The 22,199-nt window shown below is 59.7% G+C and overlaps 4 protein-coding genes across 4 annotated transcripts; all 4 read left to right on the top strand.

Annotated features, from left to right (window-relative positions):
* The first annotated feature begins 2,184 nt into the window (after positions 1-2,184).
* On the top strand, positions 2,185-3,913 carry LOC149744657 (metallothionein-1E-like). Its single transcript, XM_089902513.1, has 3 exons — positions 2,185-2,354; positions 2,930-2,995; positions 3,707-3,913. Exons 1-3 carry the CDS (start codon positions 2,327-2,329, stop codon positions 3,796-3,798), a joined length of 186 nt encoding a protein of 61 aa, XP_089758639.1. The 5' UTR covers positions 2,185-2,326; the 3' UTR covers positions 3,799-3,913.
* Positions 3,914-7,531: 3,618 nt separating this feature from the next.
* On the top strand, positions 7,532-9,260 carry LOC149744656 (metallothionein-1E-like). The gene is made up of 3 exons (XM_089902512.1): positions 7,532-7,701; positions 8,277-8,342; positions 9,054-9,260. The coding sequence occupies exons 1-3, from the start codon at positions 7,674-7,676 to the stop codon at positions 9,143-9,145; spliced, it is 186 nt and encodes a 61-aa protein (XP_089758638.1). The 5' UTR covers positions 7,532-7,673; the 3' UTR covers positions 9,146-9,260.
* Positions 9,261-12,891: 3,631 nt separating this feature from the next.
* Positions 12,892-14,619, top strand: LOC111171231 (metallothionein-1E). The gene is made up of 3 exons (XM_022566857.3): positions 12,892-13,060; positions 13,636-13,701; positions 14,413-14,619. Exons 1-3 carry the CDS (start codon positions 13,033-13,035, stop codon positions 14,502-14,504), a joined length of 186 nt encoding a protein of 61 aa, XP_022422565.2. The 5' UTR covers positions 12,892-13,032; the 3' UTR covers positions 14,505-14,619.
* Positions 14,620-18,249: 3,630 nt separating this feature from the next.
* Positions 18,250-19,978, top strand: LOC149744655 (metallothionein-1E-like). Its single transcript, XM_089902511.1, has 3 exons — positions 18,250-18,419; positions 18,995-19,060; positions 19,772-19,978. The coding sequence occupies exons 1-3, from the start codon at positions 18,392-18,394 to the stop codon at positions 19,861-19,863; spliced, it is 186 nt and encodes a 61-aa protein (XP_089758637.1). The 5' UTR covers positions 18,250-18,391; the 3' UTR covers positions 19,864-19,978.
* The last annotated feature ends 2,221 nt before the right edge of the window (positions 19,979-22,199 follow it).

Genomic DNA, 22,199 nt, shown 5'->3' with positions numbered 1-22,199 from the left:
GAGAATCCTTGAGCTCCCCACAAGCTCCTGGAGAAAGGCTCCCTGGTGTGCAAGCAAGCTCATGGTGAGGGCAGAGGTGGATAGGAACCTTGCTTATCCAGTGCCAGAGGGCGTGGGGATGTCCTCCAACAAGCCCCGTGGAACGAGTCACCGCCACAGCATTTGGACAGACTCGGTGAACCTGCGTGGTCTGGAGCGATGGTGCCAATTCCACAGAGGTTAAGCAACCTACCCAAGGGCACACAGCCTATACTCAGAGGACTAAACCTACCCTGCAGCTGTCTCACCTCCCGGCCACAGGGTGCCGGTTATGACATCACTGGAGGCTGAATCCGGCCTCTCCTTTCTCAGGGCTGCAAGGGTCTTCGGAGGCAGTCCAGCTGCGCTCCTGGCTGCAGAGGTGGGCGGCTGAAGCCCAGAGAGGTCACAGAGCTGTGCGGAGGGTTCTGACTGCCGGCTCAGGGCTTTCCCACTGCTGCCTCTGTGCCAGGTGTTCAGTGTCCTCACCCTTCATGGGATGACGTGGTGTCCGGTTGGGCGCGGGGCTGCAGTCAGCCTGCAGGAGGGCCAGTCCCATCTGTGTCACATATAGCCATGTGACATAACCTGTCTGTGGCTCAGTCTCCTGGGCCCTAAAGGGCAAAATAATAGTGTCTGGCTCTCGGGATTAAAGAACTGAATACATGCAAAGAAGGTCAGAGTATACTGGGCACTCAGTGAGTAATCTACCACATCACCCATTCATTCATTTATCTATTTATTTATTTGCTATCATCAGCCTAGGAGACATTGTTCTCCTTCCAGACACGCAAGCAAGGACGGCGTGTTTAGCTCTGTGCTCTGGGCCGTCCCCATCCACCCTGTGAGCGTGGGACCAGTTCCCCCGACGGGGTTACCCTGCCTTCACGCAAAGAGCCGTTGACACTACAGATAGAAAGCCGTGAGGAACACAGTCCGTGCCCTCCTCACAGACACAGAAGGATCCTGCCATTTCTGCTGTCACCTGCATCAGGATTTCCTTACCATTTTCTTTTCAGTGATTTTCTGAAACACGTTATACCAAAAGAAACCTCTTGAGCACTACTGAAGGAGAGAGTCAGAAGGCAGCCACAGAATCATAAATACACTCCTACTGTGTCACCTTGGTCGCCCCCAGGACTGAGCTGGACATGGTGGAGACGGGCTGAGGACGCAGCTCTGGGCCAAAGGGGAGCTTTCTCACTGACTCCCTCTTTCAGCTGCGAAGCGACAAAAGCACAGAAGCAGGGCACCACTCCCCAGCACTGTGTGCCTGCCTCAGTAGCCTCCTTGTACTGTAGGTACTTTGGCCTTTGGGAAACGGGCTCCTGGCTGCTGTCTCCCTTCCCGGTTGGTGTGACAAGTCAAAGAGCAAAAGTGACTAACAAGGCTTGGCATGGACTCCACGGTGAGTAACTGTCAGGACCGCTCAAAGGGAACTATCCACTTGTCTCGCTTTGTTATTTAACGCCAGGTCTGCCCATCACCTACAACGATGCCGTCCCTGGGGAAGCGTCCCATGATTAGGGAACCTCCACCCTGGCGTGGGGGTGGACCGGCTACAGTGACGAGCGCCCCTGGAAAGTTTAGGCAAAGAAGCCCCCGGAGAAATGAGCCACGATCCCTCCAGGAAAGGAAAACACAAGTGGCGACTCGCGGCTGAAGCCAATGTTCACCGCGCTGCGGTTACAGGAGGCGGTACCGGAAAAATGCTTCCAAAGGACCGTGGTGGGGACCGGGGCTGGCAACGCCTGGGGACACATGGATGGGGTCGGCGAAACGGTGGTGAGGGTCACACCCGCCTGCGCTCTCTGACACCGCTCCCCGGCTCCAGCCAAGCCAGGGGACACGAGCGGGAGGCGGGGGCTGTTCTCAGGCTGCAGGAAACGGCGACCCGGAGGCCGGCGGCGCGGGGCCTGGGGCGGGGAAGGCCGGAGGACGCGGGAGCCGGATTCCTGCACAGCCCGCCAACACGGTGGCTGCTCCCGTCGGGCACATTGGGAAGGGGCGGCCAGGGGGCTGGGACACCGCTTACCGCACGGCACCCGGTTCCTCCGCTCCAGCCGGCACCGAAGGGGAATCGTGCGCTCGGCCCCGCCTGTTGCTCACAGCCCGGCCCAGGGCGCGGCGGGCGGCGCGGGCGCCGATCCGCGGGGCGGGTGCAAGGCGGGGGCGGGGCCTCTGCGCCCGGGCCGCCTCCTCGGCCTATAACCGAGCCCCCGGGCTCCTCGCTCCCACACGGCCCCCACCGGACCCGTGAAGCGGCTTCGCCCCTTGCTTTGGACCTCGGGCCTCACTTCTCCTCCAGATGGACCCCAAGTGCTCCTGCCCCACTGGTAAGGGAGCCCCGGCTTTGAGCCTTAGGATGCCCCCTTCCCAGGCACAGGACGAGAAGGGAGGGCTTTGAGTTTGAGCTCGGGAGGACTCCTGTCACGGGTCCAGGGCTTTCTTGGTAGCCAGGCTCCTGAGGGCACGTCAGTCTCCCTTTGCCTCTCTGTTGACACTGAGGGCACGGAGGCTCCAGGCTGTCCTTCTTGAGGTCACCCAGCAGGTCAGGGGATTGCTAGGCCGGGACCCAGTGTTTGCAGGAGGCCTCGGAGCTGCCAGGACTTGATGGGAGGAGCGGACGCTGCCTCTTTGGGGTTCAGGCCGTGGGCCCCGGCCCCCAGCCCCAGTCGGCCTGGGCTGGGTCTGGAGCCCGGGACCTTCCCTGTGGAGTCCCATCAGGAGGGGACCTACTCTCCTCGGACCAGAAGAGAGGAGCTGGGGCTTCTCTATCCGCCTGAGTGGACACGAGCTCCCAGGGCTGGGTCCTGACAGAGGAGGAGGGCTCAGGGAGGCATCGCTGACCGTCTGCTGTAGCTCCTGCATCCCTGTCCCTGCTCACTGCTGGCCTTTCCCTTCCCGGCAGGCGGCTCCTGCGGCTGCGCTGGCTCCTGCACCTGCAAAGCCTGCAGATGCACCTCCTGCAAGAAGAGTGAGTGTGCGGGGCCTTCTCTGGGAATGCGGGGTCTGGGCTGAGTGCGAGGAGGGAGCCCAGAGCTCAGCAGGCAGGCAGGAGCAGGACAGTGACCAAACTTCCCGGCGCCCCCCTCACCAGGAAGGGATTCACAATCAGAGCTGGAATCACCTTCGGCGTGACCGAGACCCAGGCGCGCACTAGAGAACAGGGAGGCTGAGGCCCAGACGGGTCACCAACAAACAACCTCAGACCTGTCACTAGAACTAGTCCTCCTGCCTCCTGAGTCACGCTTCTGAATCCTCTCAGGGACTGAAGCACTTTAGGGACATGAACCAGCGGCCGTGCGTGGCTTCTCGGGCCTTGGTGCAGCCCCTTCCTGTCAAAGCAGCCCAGAGCTTCCCTATCCCGAGCGGGAGCTGCTCTGTGAGGGCTTTGCCTCCGCTTTGATCCTGAGGACTTGGCTCACATCACCGGCGGTGCTGGGGGCTGGCTTTCTCTTGTCCCCAGAGGCCCTGCTCACTGTCTCCCCAAGGCGCTGTGCCCTGTCCTGGGCACAGATGGGCCGGGCAACCTGAACCTAGTGTCTGAGAGCAATTATCTCAGGACAGAGGACACCACCGTAAACCCAGGGTCTGGGCCTGAGGGCGGCTGGGGCCAGGCCTGCTGCTGGGAAGGGTGGTTCCGGACAACGCGTGGTCCGACTGCACGCTGCCCTTGCCTCCCCAGGCTGCTGCTCCTGCTGCCCCGTGGGCTGCGCCAAGTGTGCCCAGGCCTGCGTCTGCAAAGGGGCCTCGGACAAGTGCAGCTGCTGTGCCTGATGTCGCGGAGAGCCTGCCCCGGGTGTCAACGGAGCAAGCAGGACACACCTGCATGTTACCGTTTTTCACACAACCGGACCTGACGCTACATTCCTTTTTCTATGAAATATGTGAGTTGTAATAAAAGCTGTTGACTTTATTCTGGCTCTGTCTTCCTTGGTCTGTCTTGGACAGAGAGACTCCGTGCCCATCAGGGCTGGCGTGGGGAACTGGGCTGGACGTGCAGAGACCTCGGCTCTGGACCAAAGAGTACCCCCCCCACACACCCCACACCCCACACCCCCAACACTCACACACACTGAGCGTCTTAGCCGCTTAGGTTAATTTGAGCTTCCGTGTCTCAGCTCCAAAGGATACCCTCGCCAGATGACATAGGGCATTGGACACACAGAGGACACACTCCCTCTACTGCCCTTAGGAGTATGGATTGCAGAGAAAGTTGTCCATTTCTCATTTTCCTTCTCTGGGGGCCCCTGCCAAACTCAGTCCTCGGTGATGAGAGCCTGGAAAGTACCCAGAGGGGATGGAATCCCACACCCCTCTTGTGTGACTTCTGCACGGGGCTTGCGTCTAAAACACCCTGGAGAGACCTCTTTGTATCTTCTGCCACAACTTTTAACCCTGGTCAGTAAAAAGGATCGCTAAGAAAACGTGTCAAAGGACACGATATGTGACACCCAGTTCTCCCTTCAACACGTAAACCCACCTTCACACGTGGAGGAGCAATTCTGAAAATCGGACGCTCTCCTATGTTGCACATACATTGAAAGTGTGCCCGAGTCCTGGGAACACCTCACAGATGCCCCACTGTGTGGACCACACACGCCTGGAGCAGCTCTGCCCCCTGCCTCCCCACAGGGAACATCAGCCTTGGCTTGCCCAGGGCTACGGACAGGACACTCGCCACCCGTGACAGCTCCCTGCGGGGGCTTGGCTCTGAATCTTCGCAAGTTCCTCCCTAGGTCAGGCTGACATCTTCCCTTCCCTCAAAGTCCAGCCCGTGGCTACCCGACACCCCGAAGGAAAGTGATTTGGATTTGGTGGGAATTTCCCAGCTGTTTCCCTGAGACTTGGTTGCAGAAGAAGGACTCCATGTGTTCCTCGGCAGACTGATGGTGGTGCTGCAGTGCGGGGGGCCTGGTGGGGTTTATGAGCAACAAGTGTGGGCTGAGGGAACAGGTAGTGTATTTCAGGAGTTGCGCCCCCTGGCGGTCTGGGGAGGGAACTGCTATTTGATGGGCGCTCTGAGAGAAAGAGGAGACACGTGGCTCAGAAGCCAGGACCAAGATCGGCCACAGGTGCCCCGAGTGCAGAGGGCATTTCGGGAGCCGGCCCGTGCTGCGTGCGTGGGCGTTGGTGTCAGGCACTCAGGTTCACAGCCACCATGCCACTTCCTGACCTGGCAAGTCACCGCTACTCTCTGAGATCTCATTTCCTCCTTTCGATACAAAAGATTAATTTCAAGGAGGGGGAATAAGCGAGATAGTGGCCTGGCTCCTAGCTCGGGCTTCCCGAACGGTGTCCTGTATGATCGCTCTCTCCACACTGACATTTGCGCACAGAGAATCCTTGAGCTCCCCACAAGCTCCTGGAGAAAGGCTCCCTGGTGTGCAAGCAAGCCCATGGTGAGGGCAGAGGTGGATAGGAACCTTGCTTATCCAGTGCCAGAGGGCGTGGGGATGTCCTCCAACAAGCCCCGTGGAACGAGTCACCGCCACAGCATTTGGACAGACTCGGTGAACCTGCGTGGTCTGGAGCGATGGTGCCAATTCCACAGAGGTTAAGCAACCTACCCAAGGGCACACAGCCTATACTCAGAGGACTAAACCTACCCTGCAGCTGTCTCACCTCCCGGCCACAGGGTGCCGGTTATGACATCACTGGAGGCTGAATCCGGCCTCTCCTTTCTCAGGGCTGCAAGGGTCTTCGGAGGCAGTCCAGCTGCGCTCCTGGCTGCAGAGGTGGGCGGCTGAAGCCCAGAGAGGTCACAGAGCTGTGCGGAGGGTTCTGACTGCCGGCTCAGGGCTTTCCCACTGCTGCCTCTGTGCCAGGTGTTCAGTGTCCTCACCCTTCATGGGATGACGTGGTGTCCGGTTGGGCGCGGGGCTGCAGTCAGCCTGCAGGAGGGCCAGTCCCATCTGTGTCACATATAGCCATGTGACATAACCTGTCTGTGGCTCAGTCTCCTGGGCCCTAAAGGGCAAAATAATAGTGTCTGGCTCTCGGGATTAAAGAACTGAATACATGCAAAGAAGGTCAGAGTATACTGGGCACTCAGTGAGTAATCTACCACATCACCCATTCATTCATTTATCTATTTATTTATTTGCTATCATCAGCCTAGGAGACATTGTTCTCCTTCCAGACACGCAAGCAAGGACGGCGTGTTTAGCTCTGTGCTCTGGGCCGTCCCCATCCACCCTGTGAGCGTGGGACCAGTTCCCCCGACGGGGTTACCCTGCCTTCACGCAAAGAGCCGTTGACACTACAGATAGAAAGCCGTGAGGAACACAGTCCGTGCCCTCCTCACAGACACAGAAGGATCCTGCCATTTCTGCTGTCACCTGCATCAGGATTTCCTTACCATTTTCTTTTCAGTGATTTTCTGAAACACGTTATACCAAAAGAAACCTCTTGAGCACTACTGAAGGAGAGAGTCAGAAGGCAGCCACAGAATCATAAATACACTCCTACTGTGTCACCTTGGTCGCCCCCAGGACTGAGCTGGACATGGTGGAGACGGGCTGAGGACGCAGCTCTGGGCCAAAGGGGAGCTTTCTCACTGACTCCCTCTTTCAGCTGCGAAGCGACAAAAGCACAGAAGCAGGGCACCACTCCCCAGCACTGTGTGCCTGCCTCAGTAGCCTCCTTGTACTGTAGGTACTTTGGCCTTTGGGAAACGGGCTCCTGGCTGCTGTCTCCCTTCCCGGTTGGTGTGACAAGTCAAAGAGCAAAAGTGACTAACAAGGCTTGGCATGGACTCCACGGTGAGTAACTGTCAGGACCGCTCAAAGGGAACTATCCACTTGTCTCGCTTTGTTATTTAACGCCAGGTCTGCCCATCACCTACAACGATGCCGTCCCTGGGGAAGCGTCCCATGATTAGGGAACCTCCACCCTGGCGTGGGGGTGGACCGGCTACAGTGACGAGCGCCCCTGGAAAGTTTAGGCAAAGAAGCCCCCGGAGAAATGAGCCACGATCCCTCCAGGAAAGGAAAACACAAGTGGCGACTCGCGGCTGAAGCCAATGTTCACCGCGCTGCGGTTACAGGAGGCGGTACCGGAAAAATGCTTCCAAAGGACCGTGGTGGGGACCGGGGCTGGCAACGCCTGGGGACACATGGATGGGGTCGGCGAAACGGTGGTGAGGGTCACACCCGCCTGCGCTCTCTGACACCGCTCCCCGGCTCCAGCCAAGCCAGGGGACACGAGCGGGAGGCGGGGGCTGTTCTCAGGCTGCAGGAAACGGCGACCCGGAGGCCGGCGGCGCGGGGAAGGCCGGAGGACGCGGGAGCCGGATTCCTGCACAGCCCGCCAACACGGTGGCTGCTCCCGTCGGGCACATTGGGAAGGGGCGGCCAGGGGGCTGGGACACCGCTTACCGCACGGCACCCGGTTCCTCCGCTCCAGCCGGCACCGAAGGGGAATCGTGCGCTCGGCCCCGCCTGTTGCTCACAGCCCGGCCCAGGGCGCGGCGGGCGGCGCGGGCGCCGATCCGCGGGGCGGGTGCAAGGCGGGGGCGGGGCCTCTGCGCCCGGGCCGCCTCCTCGGCCTATAACCGAGCCCCCGGGCTCCTCGCTCCCACACGGCCCCCACCGGACCCGTGAAGCGGCTTCGCCCCTTGCTTTGGACCTCGGGCCTCACTTCTCCTCCAGATGGACCCCAAGTGCTCCTGCCCCACTGGTAAGGGAGCCCCGGCTTTGAGCCTTAGGATGCCCCCTTCCCAGGCACAGGACGAGAAGGGAGGGCTTTGAGTTTGAGCTCGGGAGGACTCCTGTCACGGGTCCAGGGCTTTCTTGGTAGCCAGGCTCCTGAGGGCACGTCAGTCTCCCTTTGCCTCTCTGTTGACACTGAGGGCACGGAGGCTCCAGGCTGTCCTTCTTGAGGTCACCCAGCAGGTCAGGGGATTGCTAGGCCGGGACCCAGTGTTTGCAGGAGGCCTCGGAGCTGCCAGGACTTGATGGGAGGAGCGGACGCTGCCTCTTTGGGGTTCAGGCCGTGGGCCCCGGCCCCCAGCCCCAGTCGGCCTGGGCTGGGTCTGGAGCCCGGGACCTTCCCTGTGGAGTCCCATCAGGAGGGGACCTACTCTCCTCGGACCAGAAGAGAGGAGCTGGGGCTTCTCTATCCGCCTGAGTGGACACGAGCTCCCAGGGCTGGGTCCTGACAGAGGAGGAGGGCTCAGGGAGGCATCGCTGACCGTCTGCTGTAGCTCCTGCATCCCTGTCCCTGCTCACTGCTGGCCTTTCCCTTCCCGGCAGGCGGCTCCTGCGGCTGCGCTGGCTCCTGCACCTGCAAAGCCTGCAGATGCACCTCCTGCAAGAAGAGTGAGTGTGCGGGGCCTTCTCTGGGAATGCGGGGTCTGGGCTGAGTGCGAGGAGGGAGCCCAGAGCTCAGCAGGCAGGCAGGAGCAGGACAGTGACCAAACTTCCCGGCGCCCCCCTCACCAGGAAGGGATTCACAATCAGAGCTGGAATCACCTTCGGCGTGACCGAGACCCAGGCGCGCACTAGAGAACAGGGAGGCTGAGGCCCAGACGGGTCACCAACAAACAACCTCAGACCTGTCACTAGAACTAGTCCTCCTGCCTCCTGAGTCACGCTTCTGAATCCTCTCAGGGACTGAAGCACTTTAGGGACATGAACCAGCGGCCGTGCGTGGCTTCTCGGGCCTTGGTGCAGCCCCTTCCTGTCGAAGCAGCCCAGAGCTTCCCTATCCCGAGCGGGAGCTGCTCTGTGAGGGCTTTGCCTCCGCTTTGATCCTGAGGACTTGGCTCACATCACCGGCGGTGCTGGGGGCTGGCTTTCTCTTGTCCCCAGAGGCCCTGCTCACTGTCTCCCCAAGGCGCTGTGCCCTGTCCTGGGCACAGATGGGCCGGGCAACCTGAACCTAGTGTCTGAGAGCAATTATCTCAGGACAGAGGACACCACCGTAAACCCAGGGTCTGGGCCTGAGGGCGGCTGGGGCCAGGCCTGCTGCTGGGAAGGGTGGTTCCGGACAACGCGTGGTCCGACTGCACGCTGCCCTTGCCTCCCCAGGCTGCTGCTCCTGCTGCCCCGTGGGCTGCGCCAAGTGTGCCCAGGCCTGCGTCTGCAAAGGGGCCTCGGACAAGTGCAGCTGCTGTGCCTGATGTCGCGGAGAGCCTGCCCCGGGTGTCAACGGAGCAAGCAGGACACACCTGCATGTTACCGTTTTTCACACAACCGGACCTGACGCTACATTCCTTTTTCTATGAAATATGTGAGTTGTAATAAAAGCTGTTGACTTTATTCTGGCTCTGTCTTCCTTGGTCTGTCTTGGACAGAGAGACTCCGTGCCCATCAGGGCTGGCGTGGGGAACTGGGCTGGACGTGCAGAGACCTCGGCTCTGGACCAAAGAGTACCCCCCCCCCACACCCCACACCCCACACCCCCAACACTCACACACACTGAGCGTCTTAGCCGCTTAGGTTAATTTGAGCTTCCGTGTCTCAGCTCCAAAGGATACCCTCGCCAGATGACATAGGGCATTGGACACACAGAGGACACACTCCCTCTACTGCCCTTAGGAGTATGGATTGCAGAGAAAGTTGTCCATTTCTCATTTTCCTTCTCTGGGGGCCCCTGCCAAACTCAGTCCTCGGTGATGAGAGCCTGGAAAGTACCCAGAGGGGATGGAATCCCACACCCCTCTTGTGTGACTTCTGCACGGGGCTTGCGTCTAAAACACCCTGGAGAGACCTCTTTGTATCTTCTGCCACAACTTTTAACCCTGGTCAGTAAAAAGGATCGCTAAGAAAACGTGTCAAAGGACACGATATGTGACACCCAGTTCTCCCTTCAACACGTAAACCCACCTTCACACGTGGAGGAGCAATTCTGAAAATCGGACGCTCTCCTATGTTGCACATACATTGAAAGTGTGCCCGAGTCCTGGGAACACCTCACAGATGCCCCACTGTGTGGACCACACACGCCTGGAGCAGCTCTGCCCCCTGCCTCCCCACAGGGAACATCAGCCTTGGCTTGCCCAGGGCTACGGACAGGACACTCGCCACCCGTGACAGCTCCCTGCGGGGGCTTGGCTCTGAATCTTCGCAAGTTCCTCCCTAGGTCAGGCTGACATCTTCCCTTCCCTCAAAGTCCAGCCCGTGGCTACCCGACACCCCGAAGGAAAGTGATTTGGATTTGGTGGGAATTTCCCAGCTGTTTCCCTGAGACTTGGTTGCAGAAGAAGGACTCCATGTGTTCCTCGGCGGACTGATGGTGGTGCTGCAGTGCGGGGGGCCTGGTGGGGTTTATGAGCAACAAGTGTGTGCTGAGGGAACAGGTAGTGTATTTCAGGAGTTGCGCCCCCTGGCGGTCTGGGGAGGGAACTGCTATTTGATGGGCGCTCTGAGAGAAAGAGGAGACACGTGGCTCAGAAGCCAGGACCAAGATCGGCCACAGGTGCCCCGAGTGCAGAGGGCATTTCGGGAGCCGGCCCGTGCTGCGTGCGTGGGCGTTGGTGTCAGGCACTCAGGTTCACAGCCACCATGCCACTTCCTGACCTGGCAAGTCACCGCTACTCTCTGAGATCTCATTTCCTCCTTTCGATACAAAAGATTAATTTCAAGGAGGGGGAATAAGCGAGATAGTGGCCTGGCTCCTAGCTCGGGCTTCCCGAACGGTGTCCTGTATGATCGCTCTCTCCACACTGACATTTGCGCACAGAGAATCCTTGAGCTCCCCACAAGCTCCTGGAGAAAGGCTCCCTGGTGTGCAAGCAAGCTCATGGTGAGGGCAGAGGTGGATAGGAACCTTGCTTATCCAGTGCCAGAGGGCGTGGGGATGTCCTCCAACAAGCCCCGTGGAACGAGTCACCGCCACAGCATTTGGACAGACTCGGTGAACCTGCGTGGTCTGGAGCGATGGTGCCAATTCCACAGAGGTTAAGCAACCTACCCAAGGGCACACAGCCTATACTCAGAGGACTAAACCTACCCTGCAGCTGTCTCACCTCCCGGCCACAGGGTGCCGGTTATGACATCACTGGAGGCTGAATCCGGCCTCTCCTTTCTCAGGGCTGCAAGGGTCTTCGGAGACAGTCCAGCTGCGCTCCTGGCTGCAGAGGTGGGCGGCTGAAGCCCAGAGAGGTCACAGAGCTGTGCGGAGGGTTCTGACTGCCGGCTCAGGGCTTTCCCACTGCTGCCTCTGTGCCAGGTGTTCAGTGTCCTCACCCTTCATGGGATGACGTGGTGTCCGGTTGGGCGCGGGGCTGCAGTCAGCCTGCAGGAGGGCCAGTCCCATCTGTGTCACATATAGCCATGTGACATAACCTGTCTGTGGCTCAGTCTCCTGGGCCCTAAAGGGCAAAATAATAGTGTCTGGCTCTCGGGATTAAAGAACTGAATACATGCAAAGAAGGTCAGAGTATACTGGGCACTCAGTGAGTAATCTACCACATCACCCATTCATTCATTTATCTATTTATTTATTTGCTATCATCAGCCTAGGAGACATTGTTCTCCTTCCAGACACGCAAGCAAGGACGGCGTGTTTAGCTCTGTGCTCTGGGCCGTCCCCATCCACCCTGTGAGCGTGGGACCAGTTCCCCCGACGGGGTTACCCTGCCTTCACGCAAAGAGCCGTTGACACTACAGATAGAAAGCCGTGAGGAACACAGTCCGTGCCCTCCTCACAGACACAGAAGGATCCTGCCATTTCTGCTGTCACCTGCATCAGGATTTCCTTACCATTTTCTTTTCAGTGATTTTCTGAAACACGTTATACCAAAAGAAACCTCTTGAACACTACTGAAGGAGAGAGTCAGAAGGCAGCCACAGAATCATAAATACACTCCTACTGTGTCACCTTGGTCGCCCCCAGGACTGAGCTGGACATGGTGGAGACGGGCTGAGGACGCAGCTCTGGGCCAAAGGGGAGCTTTCTCACTGACTCCCTCTTTCAGCTGCGAAGCGACAAAAGCACAGAAGCAGGGCACCACTCCCCAGCACTGTGTGCCTGCCTCAGTAGCCTCCTTGTACTGTAGGTACTTTGGCCTTTGGGAAACGGGCTCCTGGCTGCTGTCTCCCTTCCCGGTTGGTGTGACAAGTCAAAGAGCAAAAGTGACTAACAAGGCTTGGCATGGACTCCACGGTGAGTAACTGTCAGGACCGCTCAAAGGGAACTATCCACTTGTCTCGCTTTGTTATTTAACGCCAGGTCTGCCCATCACCTACAACGATGCCGTCCCTGGGGAAGCGTCCCATGATTAGGGAACCTCCACCCTGGCGTGGGGGTGGACCGGCTACAGTGACGAGCGCCCCTGGAAAGTTTAGGCAAAGAAGCCCCCGGAGAAATGAGCCACGATCCCTCCAGGAAAGGAAAACACAAGTGGCGACTCGCGGCTGAAGCCAATGTTCACCGCGCTGCGGTTACAGGAGGCGGTACCGGAAAAATGCTTCCAAAGGACCGTGGTGGGGACCGGGGCTGGCAACGCCTGGGGACACATGGATGGGGTCGGCGAAACGGTGGTGAGGGTCACACCCGCCTGCGCTCTCTGACACCGCTCCCCGGCTCCAGCCAAGCCAGGGGACACGAGCGGGAGGCGGGGGCTGTTCTCAGGCTGCAGGAAACGGCGACCCGGAGGCCGGCGGCGCGGGGCCTGGGGCGGGGAAGGCCGGAGGACGCGGGAGCCGGATTCCTGCACAGCCCGCCAACACGGTGGCTGCTCCCGTCGGGCACATTGGGAAGGGGCGGCCAGGGGGCTGGGACACCGCTTACCGCACGGCACCCGGTTCCTCCGCTCCAGCCGGCACCGAAGGGGAGTCGTGCGCTCGGCCCCGCCTGTTGCTCACAGCCCGGCCCAGGGCGCGGCGGGCGGCGCGGGCGCCGATCCGCGGGGCGGGTGCAAGGCGGGGGCGGGGCCTCTGCGCCCGGGCCGCCTCCTCGGCCTATAACCGAGCCCCCGGGCTCCTCGCTCCCACACGGCCCCCACCGGACCCGTGAAGCGGCTTCGCCCCTTGCTTTGGACCTCGGGCCTCACTTCTCCTCCAGATGGACCCCAAGTGCTCCTGCCCCACTGGTAAGGGAGCCCCGGCTTTGAGCCTTAGGATGCCCCCTTCCCAGGCACAGGACGAGAAGGGAGGGCTTTGAGTTTCAGCTCGGGAGGACTCCTGTCACGGGTCCAGGGCTTTCTTGGTAGCCAGGCTCCTGAGGGCACGTCAGTCTCCCTTTGCCTCTCTGTTGACACTGAGGGCACGGAGGCTCCAGGCTGTCCTTCTTGAGGTCACCCAGCAGGTCAGGGGATTGCTAGGCCGGGACCCAGTGTTTGCAGGAGGCCTCGGAGCTGCCAGGACTTGATGGGAGGAGCGGACGCTGCCTCTTTGGGGTTCAGGCCGTGGGCCCCGGCCCCCAGCCCCAGTCGGCCTGGGCTGGGTCTGGAGCCCGGGACCTTCCCTGTGGAGTCCCATCAGGAGGGGACCTACTCTCCTCGGACCAGAAGAGAGGAGCTGGGGCTTCTCTATCCGCCTGAGTGGACACGAGCTCCCAGGGCTGGGTCCTGACAGAGGAGGAGGGCTCAGGGAGGCATCGCTGACCGTCTGCTGTAGCTCCTGCATCCCTGTCCCTGCTCACTGCTGGCCTTTCCCTTCCCGGCAGGCGGCTCCTGCGGCTGCGCTGGCTCCTGCACCTGCAAAGCCTGCAGATGCACCTCCTGCAAGAAGAGTGAGTGTGCGGGGCCTTCTCTGGGAATGCGGGGTCTGGGCTGAGTGCGAGGAGGGAGCCCAGAGCTCAGCAGGCAGGCAGGAGCAGGACAGTGACCAAACTTCCCGGCGCCCCCCTCACCAGGAAGGGATTCACAATCAGAGCTGGAATCACCTTCGGCGTGACCGAGACCCAGGCGCGCACTAGAGAACAGGGAGGCTGAGGCCCAGACGGGTCACCAACAAACAACCTCAGACCTGTCACTAGAACTAGTCCTCCTGCCTCCTGAGTCACGCTTCTGAATCCTCTCAGGGACTGAAGCACTTTAGGGACATGAACCAGCGGCCGTGCGTGGCTTCTCGGGCCTTGGTGCAGCCCCTTCCTGTCGAAGCAGCCCAGAGCTTCCCTATCCCGAGCGGGAGCTGCTCTGTGAGGGCTTTGCCTCCGCTTTGATCCTGAGGACTTGGCTCACATCACCGGCGGTGCTGGGGGCTGGCTTTCTCTTGTCCCCAGAGGCCCTGCTCACTGTCTCCCCAAGGCGCTGTGCCCTGTCCTGGGCACAGATGGGCCGGGCAACCTGAACCTAGTGTCTGAGAGCAATTATCTCAGGACAGAGGACACCACCGTAAACCCAGGGTCTGGGCCTGAGGGCGGCTGGGGCCAGGCCTGCTGCTGGGAAGGGTGGTTCCGGACAACGCGTGGTCCGACTGCACGCTGCCCTTGCCTCCCCAGGCTGCTGCTCCTGCTGCCCCGTGGGCTGCGCCAAGTGTGCCCAGGCCTGCGTCTGCAAAGGGGCCTCGGACAAGTGCAGCTGCTGTGCCTGATGTCGCGGAGAGCCTGCCCCGGGTGTCAACGGAGCAAGCAGGACACACCTGCATGTTACCGTTTTTCACACAACCGGACCTGACGCTACATTCCTTTTTCTATGAAATATGTGAGTTGTAATAAAAGCTGTTGACTTTATTCTGGCTCTGTCTTCCTTGGTCTGTCTTGGACAGAGAGACTCCGTGCCCATCAGGGCTGGCGTGGGGAACTGGGCTGGACGTGCAGAGACCTCGGCTCTGGACCAAAGAGTACCCCCCCCCCACACCCCACACCCCACACCCCCAACACTCACACACACTGAGCGTCTTAGCCGCTTAGGTTAATTTGAGCTTCCGTGTCTCAGCTCCAAAGGATACCCTCGCCAGATGACATAGGGCATTGGACACACAGAGGACACACTCCCTCTACTGCCCTTAGGAGTATGGATTGCAGAGAAAGTTGTCCATTTCTCATTTTCCTTCTCTGGGGGCCCCTGCCAAACTCAGTCCTCGGTGATGAGAGCCTGGAAAGTACCCAGAGGGGATGGAATCCCACACCCCTCTTGTGTGACTTCTGCACGGGGCTTGCGTCTAAAACACCCTGGAGAGACCTCTTTGTATCTTCTGCCACAACTTTTAACCCTGGTCAGTAAAAAGGATCGCTAAGAAAACGTGTCAAAGGACACGATATGTGACACCCAGTTCTCCCTTCAACACGTAAACCCACCTTCACACGTGGAGGAGCAATTCTGAAAATCGGACGCTCTCCTATGTTGCACATACATTGAAAGTGTGCCCGAGTCCTGGGAACACCTCACAGATGCCCCACTGTGTGGACCACACACGCCTGGAGCAGCTCTGCCCCCTGCCTCCCCACAGGGAACATCAGCCTTGGCTTGCCCAGGGCTACGGACAGGACACTCGCCACCCGTGACAGCTCCCTGCGGGGGCTTGGCTCTGAATCTTCGCAAGTTCCTCCCTAGGTCAGGCTGACATCTTCCCTTCCCTCAAAGTCCAGCCCGTGGCTACCCGACACCCCGAAGGAAAGTGATTTGGATTTGGTGGGAATTTCCCAGCTGTTTCCCTGAGACTTGGTTGCAGAAGAAGGACTCCATGTGTTCCTCGGCGGACTGATGGTGGTGCTGCAGTGCGGGGGGCCTGGTGGGGTTTATGAGCAACAAGTGTGTGCTGAGGGAACAGGTAGTGTATTTCAGGAGTTGCGCCCCCTGGCGGTCTGGGGAGGGAACTGCTATTTGATGGGCGCTCTGAGAGAAAGAGGAGACACGTGGCTCAGAAGCCAGGACCAAGATCGGCCACAGGTGCCCCGAGTGCAGAGGGCATTTCGGGAGCCGGCCCGTGCTGCGTGCGTGGGCGTTGGTGTCAGGCACTCAGGTTCACAGCCACCATGCCACTTCCTGACCTGGCAAGTCACCGCTACTCTCTGAGATCTCATTTCCTCCTTTCGATACAAAAGATTAATTTCAAGGAGGGGGAATAAGCGAGATAGTGGCCTGGCTCCTAGCTCGGGCTTCCCGAACGGTGTCCTGTATGATCGCTCTCTCCACACTGACATTTGCGCACAGAGAATCCTTGAGCTCCCCACAAGCTCCTGGAGAAAGGCTCCCTGGTGTGCAAGCAAGCTCATGGTGAGGGCAGAGGTGGATAGGAACCTTGCTTATCCAGTGCCAGAGGGCGTGGGGATGTCCTCCAACAAGCCCCGTGGAACGAGTCACCGCCACAGCATTTGGACAGACTCGGTGAACCTGCGTGGTCTGGAGCGATGGTGCCAATTCCACAGAGGTTAAGCAACCTACCCAAGGGCACACAGCCTATACTCAGAGGACTAAACCTACCCTGCAGCTGTCTCACCTCCCGGCCACAGGGTGCCGGTTATGACATCACTGGAGGCTGAATCCGGCCTCTCCTTTCTCAGGGCTGCAAGGGTCTTCGGAGACAGTCCAGCTGCGCTCCTGGCTGCAGAGGTGGGCGGCTGAAGCCCAGAGAGGTCACAGAGCTGTGCGGAGGGTTCTGACTGCCGGCTCAGGGCTTTCCCACTGCTGCCTCTGTGCCAGGTGTTCAGTGTCCTCACCCTTCATGGGATGACGTGGTGTCCGGTTGGGCGCGGGGCTGCAGTCAGCCTGCAGGAGGGCCAGTCCCATCTGTGTCACATATAGCCATGTGACATAACCTGTCTGTGGCTCAGTCTCCTGGGCCCTAAAGGGCAAAATAATAGTGTCTGGCTCTCGGGATTAAAGAACTGAATACATGCAAAGAAGGTCAGAGTATACTGGGCACTCAGTGAGTAATCTACCACATCACCCATTCATTCATTTATCTATTTATTTATTTGCTATCATCAGCCTAGGAGACATTGTTCTCCTTCCAGACACGCAAGCAAGGACGGCGTGTTTAGCTCTGTGCTCTGGGCCGTCCCCATCCACCCTGTGAGCGTGGGACCAGTTCCCCCGACGGGGTTACCCTGCCTTCACGCAAAGAGCCGTTGACACTACAGATAGAAAGCCGTGAGGAACACAGTCCGTGCCCTCCTCACAGACACAGAAGGATCCTGCCATTTCTGCTGTCACCTGCATCAGGATTTCCTTACCATTTTCTTTTCAGTGATTTTCTGAAACACGTTATACCAAAAGAAACCTCTTGAACACTACTGAAGGAGAGAGTCAGAAGGCAGCCACAGAATCATAAATACACTCCTACTGTGTCACCTTGGTCGCCCCCAGGACTGAGCTGGACATGGTGGAGACGGGCTGAGGACGCAGCTCTGGGCCAAAGGGGAGCTTTCTCACTGACTCCCTCTTTCAGCTGCGAAGCGACAAAAGCACAGAAGCAGGGCACCACTCCCCAGCACTGTGTGCCTGCCTCAGTAGCCTCCTTGTACTGTAGGTACTTTGGCCTTTGGGAAACGGGCTCCTGGCTGCTGTCTCCCTTCCCGGTTGGTGTGACAAGTCAAAGAGCAAAAGTGACTAACAAGGCTTGGCATGGACTCCACGGTGAGTAACTGTCAGGACCGCTCAAAGGGAACTATCCACTTGTCTCGCTTTGTTATTTAACGCCAGGTCTGCCCATCACCTACAACGATGCCGTCCCTGGGGAAGCGTCCCATGATTAGGGAACCTCCACCCTGGCGTGGGGGTGGACCGGCTACAGTGACGAGCGCCCCTGGAAAGTTTAGGCAAAGAAGCCCCCGGAGAAATGAGCCACGATCCCTCCAGGAAAGGAAAACACAAGTGGCGACTCGCGGCTGAAGCCAATGTTCACCGCGCTGCGGTTACAGGAGGCGGTACCGGAAAAATGCTTCCAAAGGACCGTGGTGGGGACCGGGGCTGGCAACGCCTGGGGACACATGGATGGGGTCGGCGAAACGGTGGTGAGGGTCACACCCGCCTGCGCTCTCTGACACCGCTCCCCGGCTCCAGCCAAGCCAGGGGACACGAGCGGGAGGCGGGGGCTGTTCTCAGGCTGCAGGAAACGGCGACCCGGAGGCCGGCGGCGCGGGGCCTGGGGCGGGGAAGGCCGGAGGACGCGGGAGCCGGATTCCTGCACAGCCCGCCAACACGGTGGCTGCTCCCGTCGGGCACATTGGGAAGGGGCGGCCAGGGGGCTGGGACACCGCTTACCGCACGGCACCCGGTTCCTCCGCTCCAGCCGGCACCGAAGGGGAATCGTGCGCTCGGCCCCGCCTGTTGCTCACAGCCCGGCCCAGGGCGCGGCGGGCGGCGCGGGCGCCGATCCGCGGGGCGGGTGCAAGGCGGGGGCGGGGCCTCTGCGCCCGGGCCGCCTCCTCGGCCTATAACCGAGCCCCCGGGCTCCTCGCTCCCACACGGCCCCCACCGGACCCGTGAAGCGGCTTCGCCCCTTGCTTTGGACCTCGGGCCTCACTTCTCCTCCAGATGGACCCCAAGTGCTCCTGCCCCACTGGTAAGGGAGCCCCGGCTTTGAGCCTTAGGATGCCCCCTTCCCAGGCACAGGACGAGAAGGGAGGGCTTTGAGTTTGAGCTCGGGAGGACTCCTGTCACGGGTCCAGGGCTTTCTTGGTAGCCAGGCTCCTGAGGGCACGTCAGTCTCCCTTTGCCTCTCTGTTGACACTGAGGGCACGGAGGCTCCAGGCTGTCCTTCTTGAGGTCACCCAGCAGGTCAGGGGATTGCTAGGCCGGGACCCAGTGTTTGCAGGAGGCCTCGGAGCTGCCAGGACTTGATGGGAGGAGCGGACGCTGCCTCTTTGGGGTTCAGGCCGTGGGCCCCGGCCCCCAGCCCCAGTCGGCCTGGGCTGGGTCTGGAGCCCGGGACCTTCCCTGTGGAGTCCCATCAGGAGGGGACCTACTCTCCTCGGACCAGAAGAGAGGAGCTGGGGCTTCTCTATCCGCCTGAGTGGACACGAGCTCCCAGGGCTGGGTCCTGACAGAGGAGGAGGGCTCAGGGAGGCATCGCTGACCGTCTGCTGTAGCTCCTGCATCCCTGTCCCTGCTCACTGCTGGCCTTTCCCTTCCCGGCAGGCGGCTCCTGCGGCTGCGCTGGCTCCTGCACCTGCAAAGCCTGCAGATGCACCTCCTGCAAGAAGAGTGAGTGTGCGGGGCCTTCTCTGGGAATGCGGGGTCTGGGCTGAGTGCGAGGAGGGAGCCCAGAGCTCAGCAGGCAGGCAGGAGCAGGACAGTGACCAAACTTCCCGGCGCCCCCCTCACCAGGAAGGGATTCACAATCAGAGCTGGAATCACCTTCGGCGTGACCGAGACCCAGGCGCGCACTAGAGAACAGGGAGGCTGAGGCCCAGACGGGTCACCAACAAACAACCTCAGACCTGTCACTAGAACTAGTCCTCCTGCCTCCTGAGTCACGCTTCTGAATCCTCTCAGGGACTGAAGCACTTTAGGGACATGAACCAGCGGCCGTGCGTGGCTTCTCGGGCCTTGGTGCAGCCCCTTCCTGTCGAAGCAGCCCAGAGCTTCCCTATCCCGAGCGGGAGCTGCTCTGTGAGGGCTTTGCCTCCGCTTTGATCCTGAGGACTTGGCTCACATCACCGGCGGTGCTGGGGGCTGGCTTTCTCTTGTCCCCAGAGGCCCTGCTCACTGTCTCCCCAAGGCGCTGTGCCCTGTCCTGGGCACAGATGGGCCGGGCAACCTGAACCTAGTGTCTGAGAGCAATTATCTCAGGACAGAGGACACCACCGTAAACCCAGGGTCTGGGCCTGAGGGCGGCTGGGGCCAGGCCTGCTGCTGGGAAGGGTGGTTCCGGACAACGCGTGGTCCGACTGCACGCTGCCCTTGCCTCCCCAGGCTGCTGCTCCTGCTGCCCCGTGGGCTGCGCCAAGTGTGCCCAGGCCTGCGTCTGCAAAGGGGCCTCGGACAAGTGCAGCTGCTGTGCCTGATGTCGCGGAGAGCCTGCCCCGGGTGTCAACGGAGCAAGCAGGACACACCTGCATGTTACCGTTTTTCACACAACCGGACCTGACGCTACATTCCTTTTTCTATGAAATATGTGAGTTGTAATAAAAGCTGTTGACTTTATTCTGGCTCTGTCTTCCTTGGTCTGTCTTGGACAGAGAGACTCCGTGCCCATCAGGGCTGGCGTGGGGAACTGGGCTGGACGTGCAGAGACCTCGGCTCTGGACCAAAGAGTACCCCCCCCACACACCCCACACCCCACACCCCCAACACTCACACACACTGAGCGTCTTAGCCGCTTAGGTTAATTTGAGCTTCCGTGTCTCAGCTCCAAAGGATACCCTCGCCAGATGACATAGGGCATTGGACACACAGAGGACACACTCCCTCTACTGCCCTTAGGAGTATGGATTGCAGAGAAAGTTGTCCATTTCTCATTTTCCTTCTCTGGGGGCCCCTGCCAAACTCAGTCCTCGGTGATGAGAGCCTGGAAAGTACCCAGAGGGGATGGAATCCCACACCCCTCTTGTGTGACTTCTGCACGGGGCTTGCGTCTAAAACACCCTGGAGAGACCTCTTTGTATCTTCTGCCACAACTTTTAACCCTGGTCAGTAAAAAGGATCGCTAAGAAAACGTGTCAAAGGACACGATATGTGACACCCAGTTCTCCCTTCAACACGTAAACCCACCTTCACACGTGGAGGAGCAATTCTGAAAATCGGACGCTCTCCTATGTTGCACATACATTGAAAGTGTGCCCGAGTCCTGGGAACACCTCACAGATGCCCCACTGTGTGGACCACACACGCCTGGAGCAGCTCTGCCCCCTGCCTCCCCACAGGGAACATCAGCCTTGGCTTGCCCAGGGCTACGGACAGGACACTCGCCACCCGTGACAGCTCCCTGCGGGGGCTTGGCTCTGAATCTTCGCAAGTTCCTCCCTAGGTCAGGCTGACATCTTCCCTTCCCTCAAAGTCCAGCCCGTGGCTACCCGACACCCCGAAGGAAAGTGATTTGGATTTGGTGGGAATTTCCCAGCTGTTTCCCTGAGACTTGGTTGCAGAAGAAGGACTCCATGTGTTCCTCGGCAGACTGATGGTGGTGCTGCAGTGCGGGGGGCCTGGTGGGGTTTATGAGCAACAAGTGTGGGCTGAGGGAACAGGTAGTGTATTTCAGGAGTTGCGCCCCCTGGCGGTCTGGGGAGGGAACTGCTATTTGATGGGCGCTCTGAGAGAAAGAGGAGACACGTGGCTCAGAAGCCAGGACCAAGATCGGCCACAGGTGCCCCGAGTGCAGAGGGCATTTCGGGAGCCGGCCCGTGCTGCGTGCGTGGGCGTTGGTGTCAGGCACTCAGGTTCACAGCCACCATGCCACTTCCTGACCTGGCAAGTCACCGCTACTCTCTGAGATCTCATTTCCTCCTTTCGATACAAAAGATTAATTTCAAGGAGGGGGAATAAGCGAGATAGTGGCCTGGCTCCTAGCTCGGGCTTCCCGAACGGTGTCCTGTATGATCGCTCTCTCCACACTGACATTTGCGCACAGAGAATCCTTGAGCTCCCCACAAGCTCCTGGAGAAAGGCTCCCTGGTGTGCAAGCAAGCCCATGGTGAGGGCAGAGGTGGATAGGAACCTTGCTTATCCAGTGCCAGAGGGCGTGGGGATGTCCTCCAACAAGCCCCGTGGAACGAGTCACCGCCACAGCATTTGGACAGACTCGGTGAACCTGCGTGGTCTGGAGCGATGGTGCCAATTCCACAGAGGTTAAGCAACCTACCCAAGGGCACACAGCCTATACTCAGAGGACTAAACCTACCCTGCAGCTGTCTCACCTCCCGGCCACAGGGTGCCGGTTATGACATCACTGGAGGCTGAATCCGGCCTCTCCTTTCTCAGGGCTGCAAGGGTCTTCGGAGGCAGTCCAGCTGCGCTCCTGGCTGCAGAGGTGGGCGGCTGAAGCCCAGAGAGGTCACAGAGCTGTGCGGAGGGTTCTGACTGCCGGCTCAGGGCTTTCCCACTGCTGCCTCTGTGCCAGGTGTTCAGTGTCCTCACCCTTCATGGGATGACGTGGTGTCCGGTTGGGCGCGGGGCTGCAGTCAGCCTGCAGGAGGGCCAGTCCCATCTGTGTCACATATAGCCATGTGACATAACCTGTCTGTGGCTCAGTCTCCTGGGCCCTAAAGGGCAAAATAATAGTGTCTGGCTCTCGGGATTAAAGAACTGAATACATGCAAAGAAGGTCAGAGTATACTGGGCACTCAGTGAGTAATCTACCACATCACCCATTCATTCATTTATCTATTTATTTATTTGCTATCAT

This window comes from Delphinapterus leucas, chromosome 20 (assembly GCF_059928025.1).
Source record: "Delphinapterus leucas isolate spDelLeu-1000000601 "Yukka" chromosome 20, BTC_Dleu_Yukka2, whole genome shotgun sequence".
Lineage (NCBI taxonomy): Eukaryota > Metazoa > Chordata > Mammalia > Artiodactyla > Monodontidae > Delphinapterus > Delphinapterus leucas.
The sequence above is the reverse complement of the archived record's forward strand: the minus strand, read 5'-3'. Positions and strand labels throughout refer to the sequence as shown.

Bases quoted from the DNA above. Each gene is read 5' to 3' on its own strand.
- LOC149744657 (XM_089902513.1), top strand. From the start codon at position 2,327: ATGGACCCCAAGTGCTCCTGCCCCACTG. The intron at 2,355-2,929 runs GTAAGGGAGCCC...CCTTCCCGGCAG, and splicing joins CAAGTGCTCCTGCCCCACTG to GCGGCTCCTGCGGCTGCGCT. The intron at 2,996-3,706 runs GTGAGTGTGCGG...TTGCCTCCCCAG, and splicing joins ATGCACCTCCTGCAAGAAGA to GCTGCTGCTCCTGCTGCCCC.
- LOC149744656 (XM_089902512.1), top strand. From the start codon at position 7,674: ATGGACCCCAAGTGCTCCTGCCCCACTG. The intron at 7,702-8,276 runs GTAAGGGAGCCC...CCTTCCCGGCAG, and splicing joins CAAGTGCTCCTGCCCCACTG to GCGGCTCCTGCGGCTGCGCT. The intron at 8,343-9,053 runs GTGAGTGTGCGG...TTGCCTCCCCAG, and splicing joins ATGCACCTCCTGCAAGAAGA to GCTGCTGCTCCTGCTGCCCC.
- LOC111171231 (XM_022566857.3), top strand. From the start codon at position 13,033: ATGGACCCCAAGTGCTCCTGCCCCACTG. The intron at 13,061-13,635 runs GTAAGGGAGCCC...CCTTCCCGGCAG, and splicing joins CAAGTGCTCCTGCCCCACTG to GCGGCTCCTGCGGCTGCGCT. The intron at 13,702-14,412 runs GTGAGTGTGCGG...TTGCCTCCCCAG, and splicing joins ATGCACCTCCTGCAAGAAGA to GCTGCTGCTCCTGCTGCCCC.
- LOC149744655 (XM_089902511.1), top strand. From the start codon at position 18,392: ATGGACCCCAAGTGCTCCTGCCCCACTG. The intron at 18,420-18,994 runs GTAAGGGAGCCC...CCTTCCCGGCAG, and splicing joins CAAGTGCTCCTGCCCCACTG to GCGGCTCCTGCGGCTGCGCT. The intron at 19,061-19,771 runs GTGAGTGTGCGG...TTGCCTCCCCAG, and splicing joins ATGCACCTCCTGCAAGAAGA to GCTGCTGCTCCTGCTGCCCC.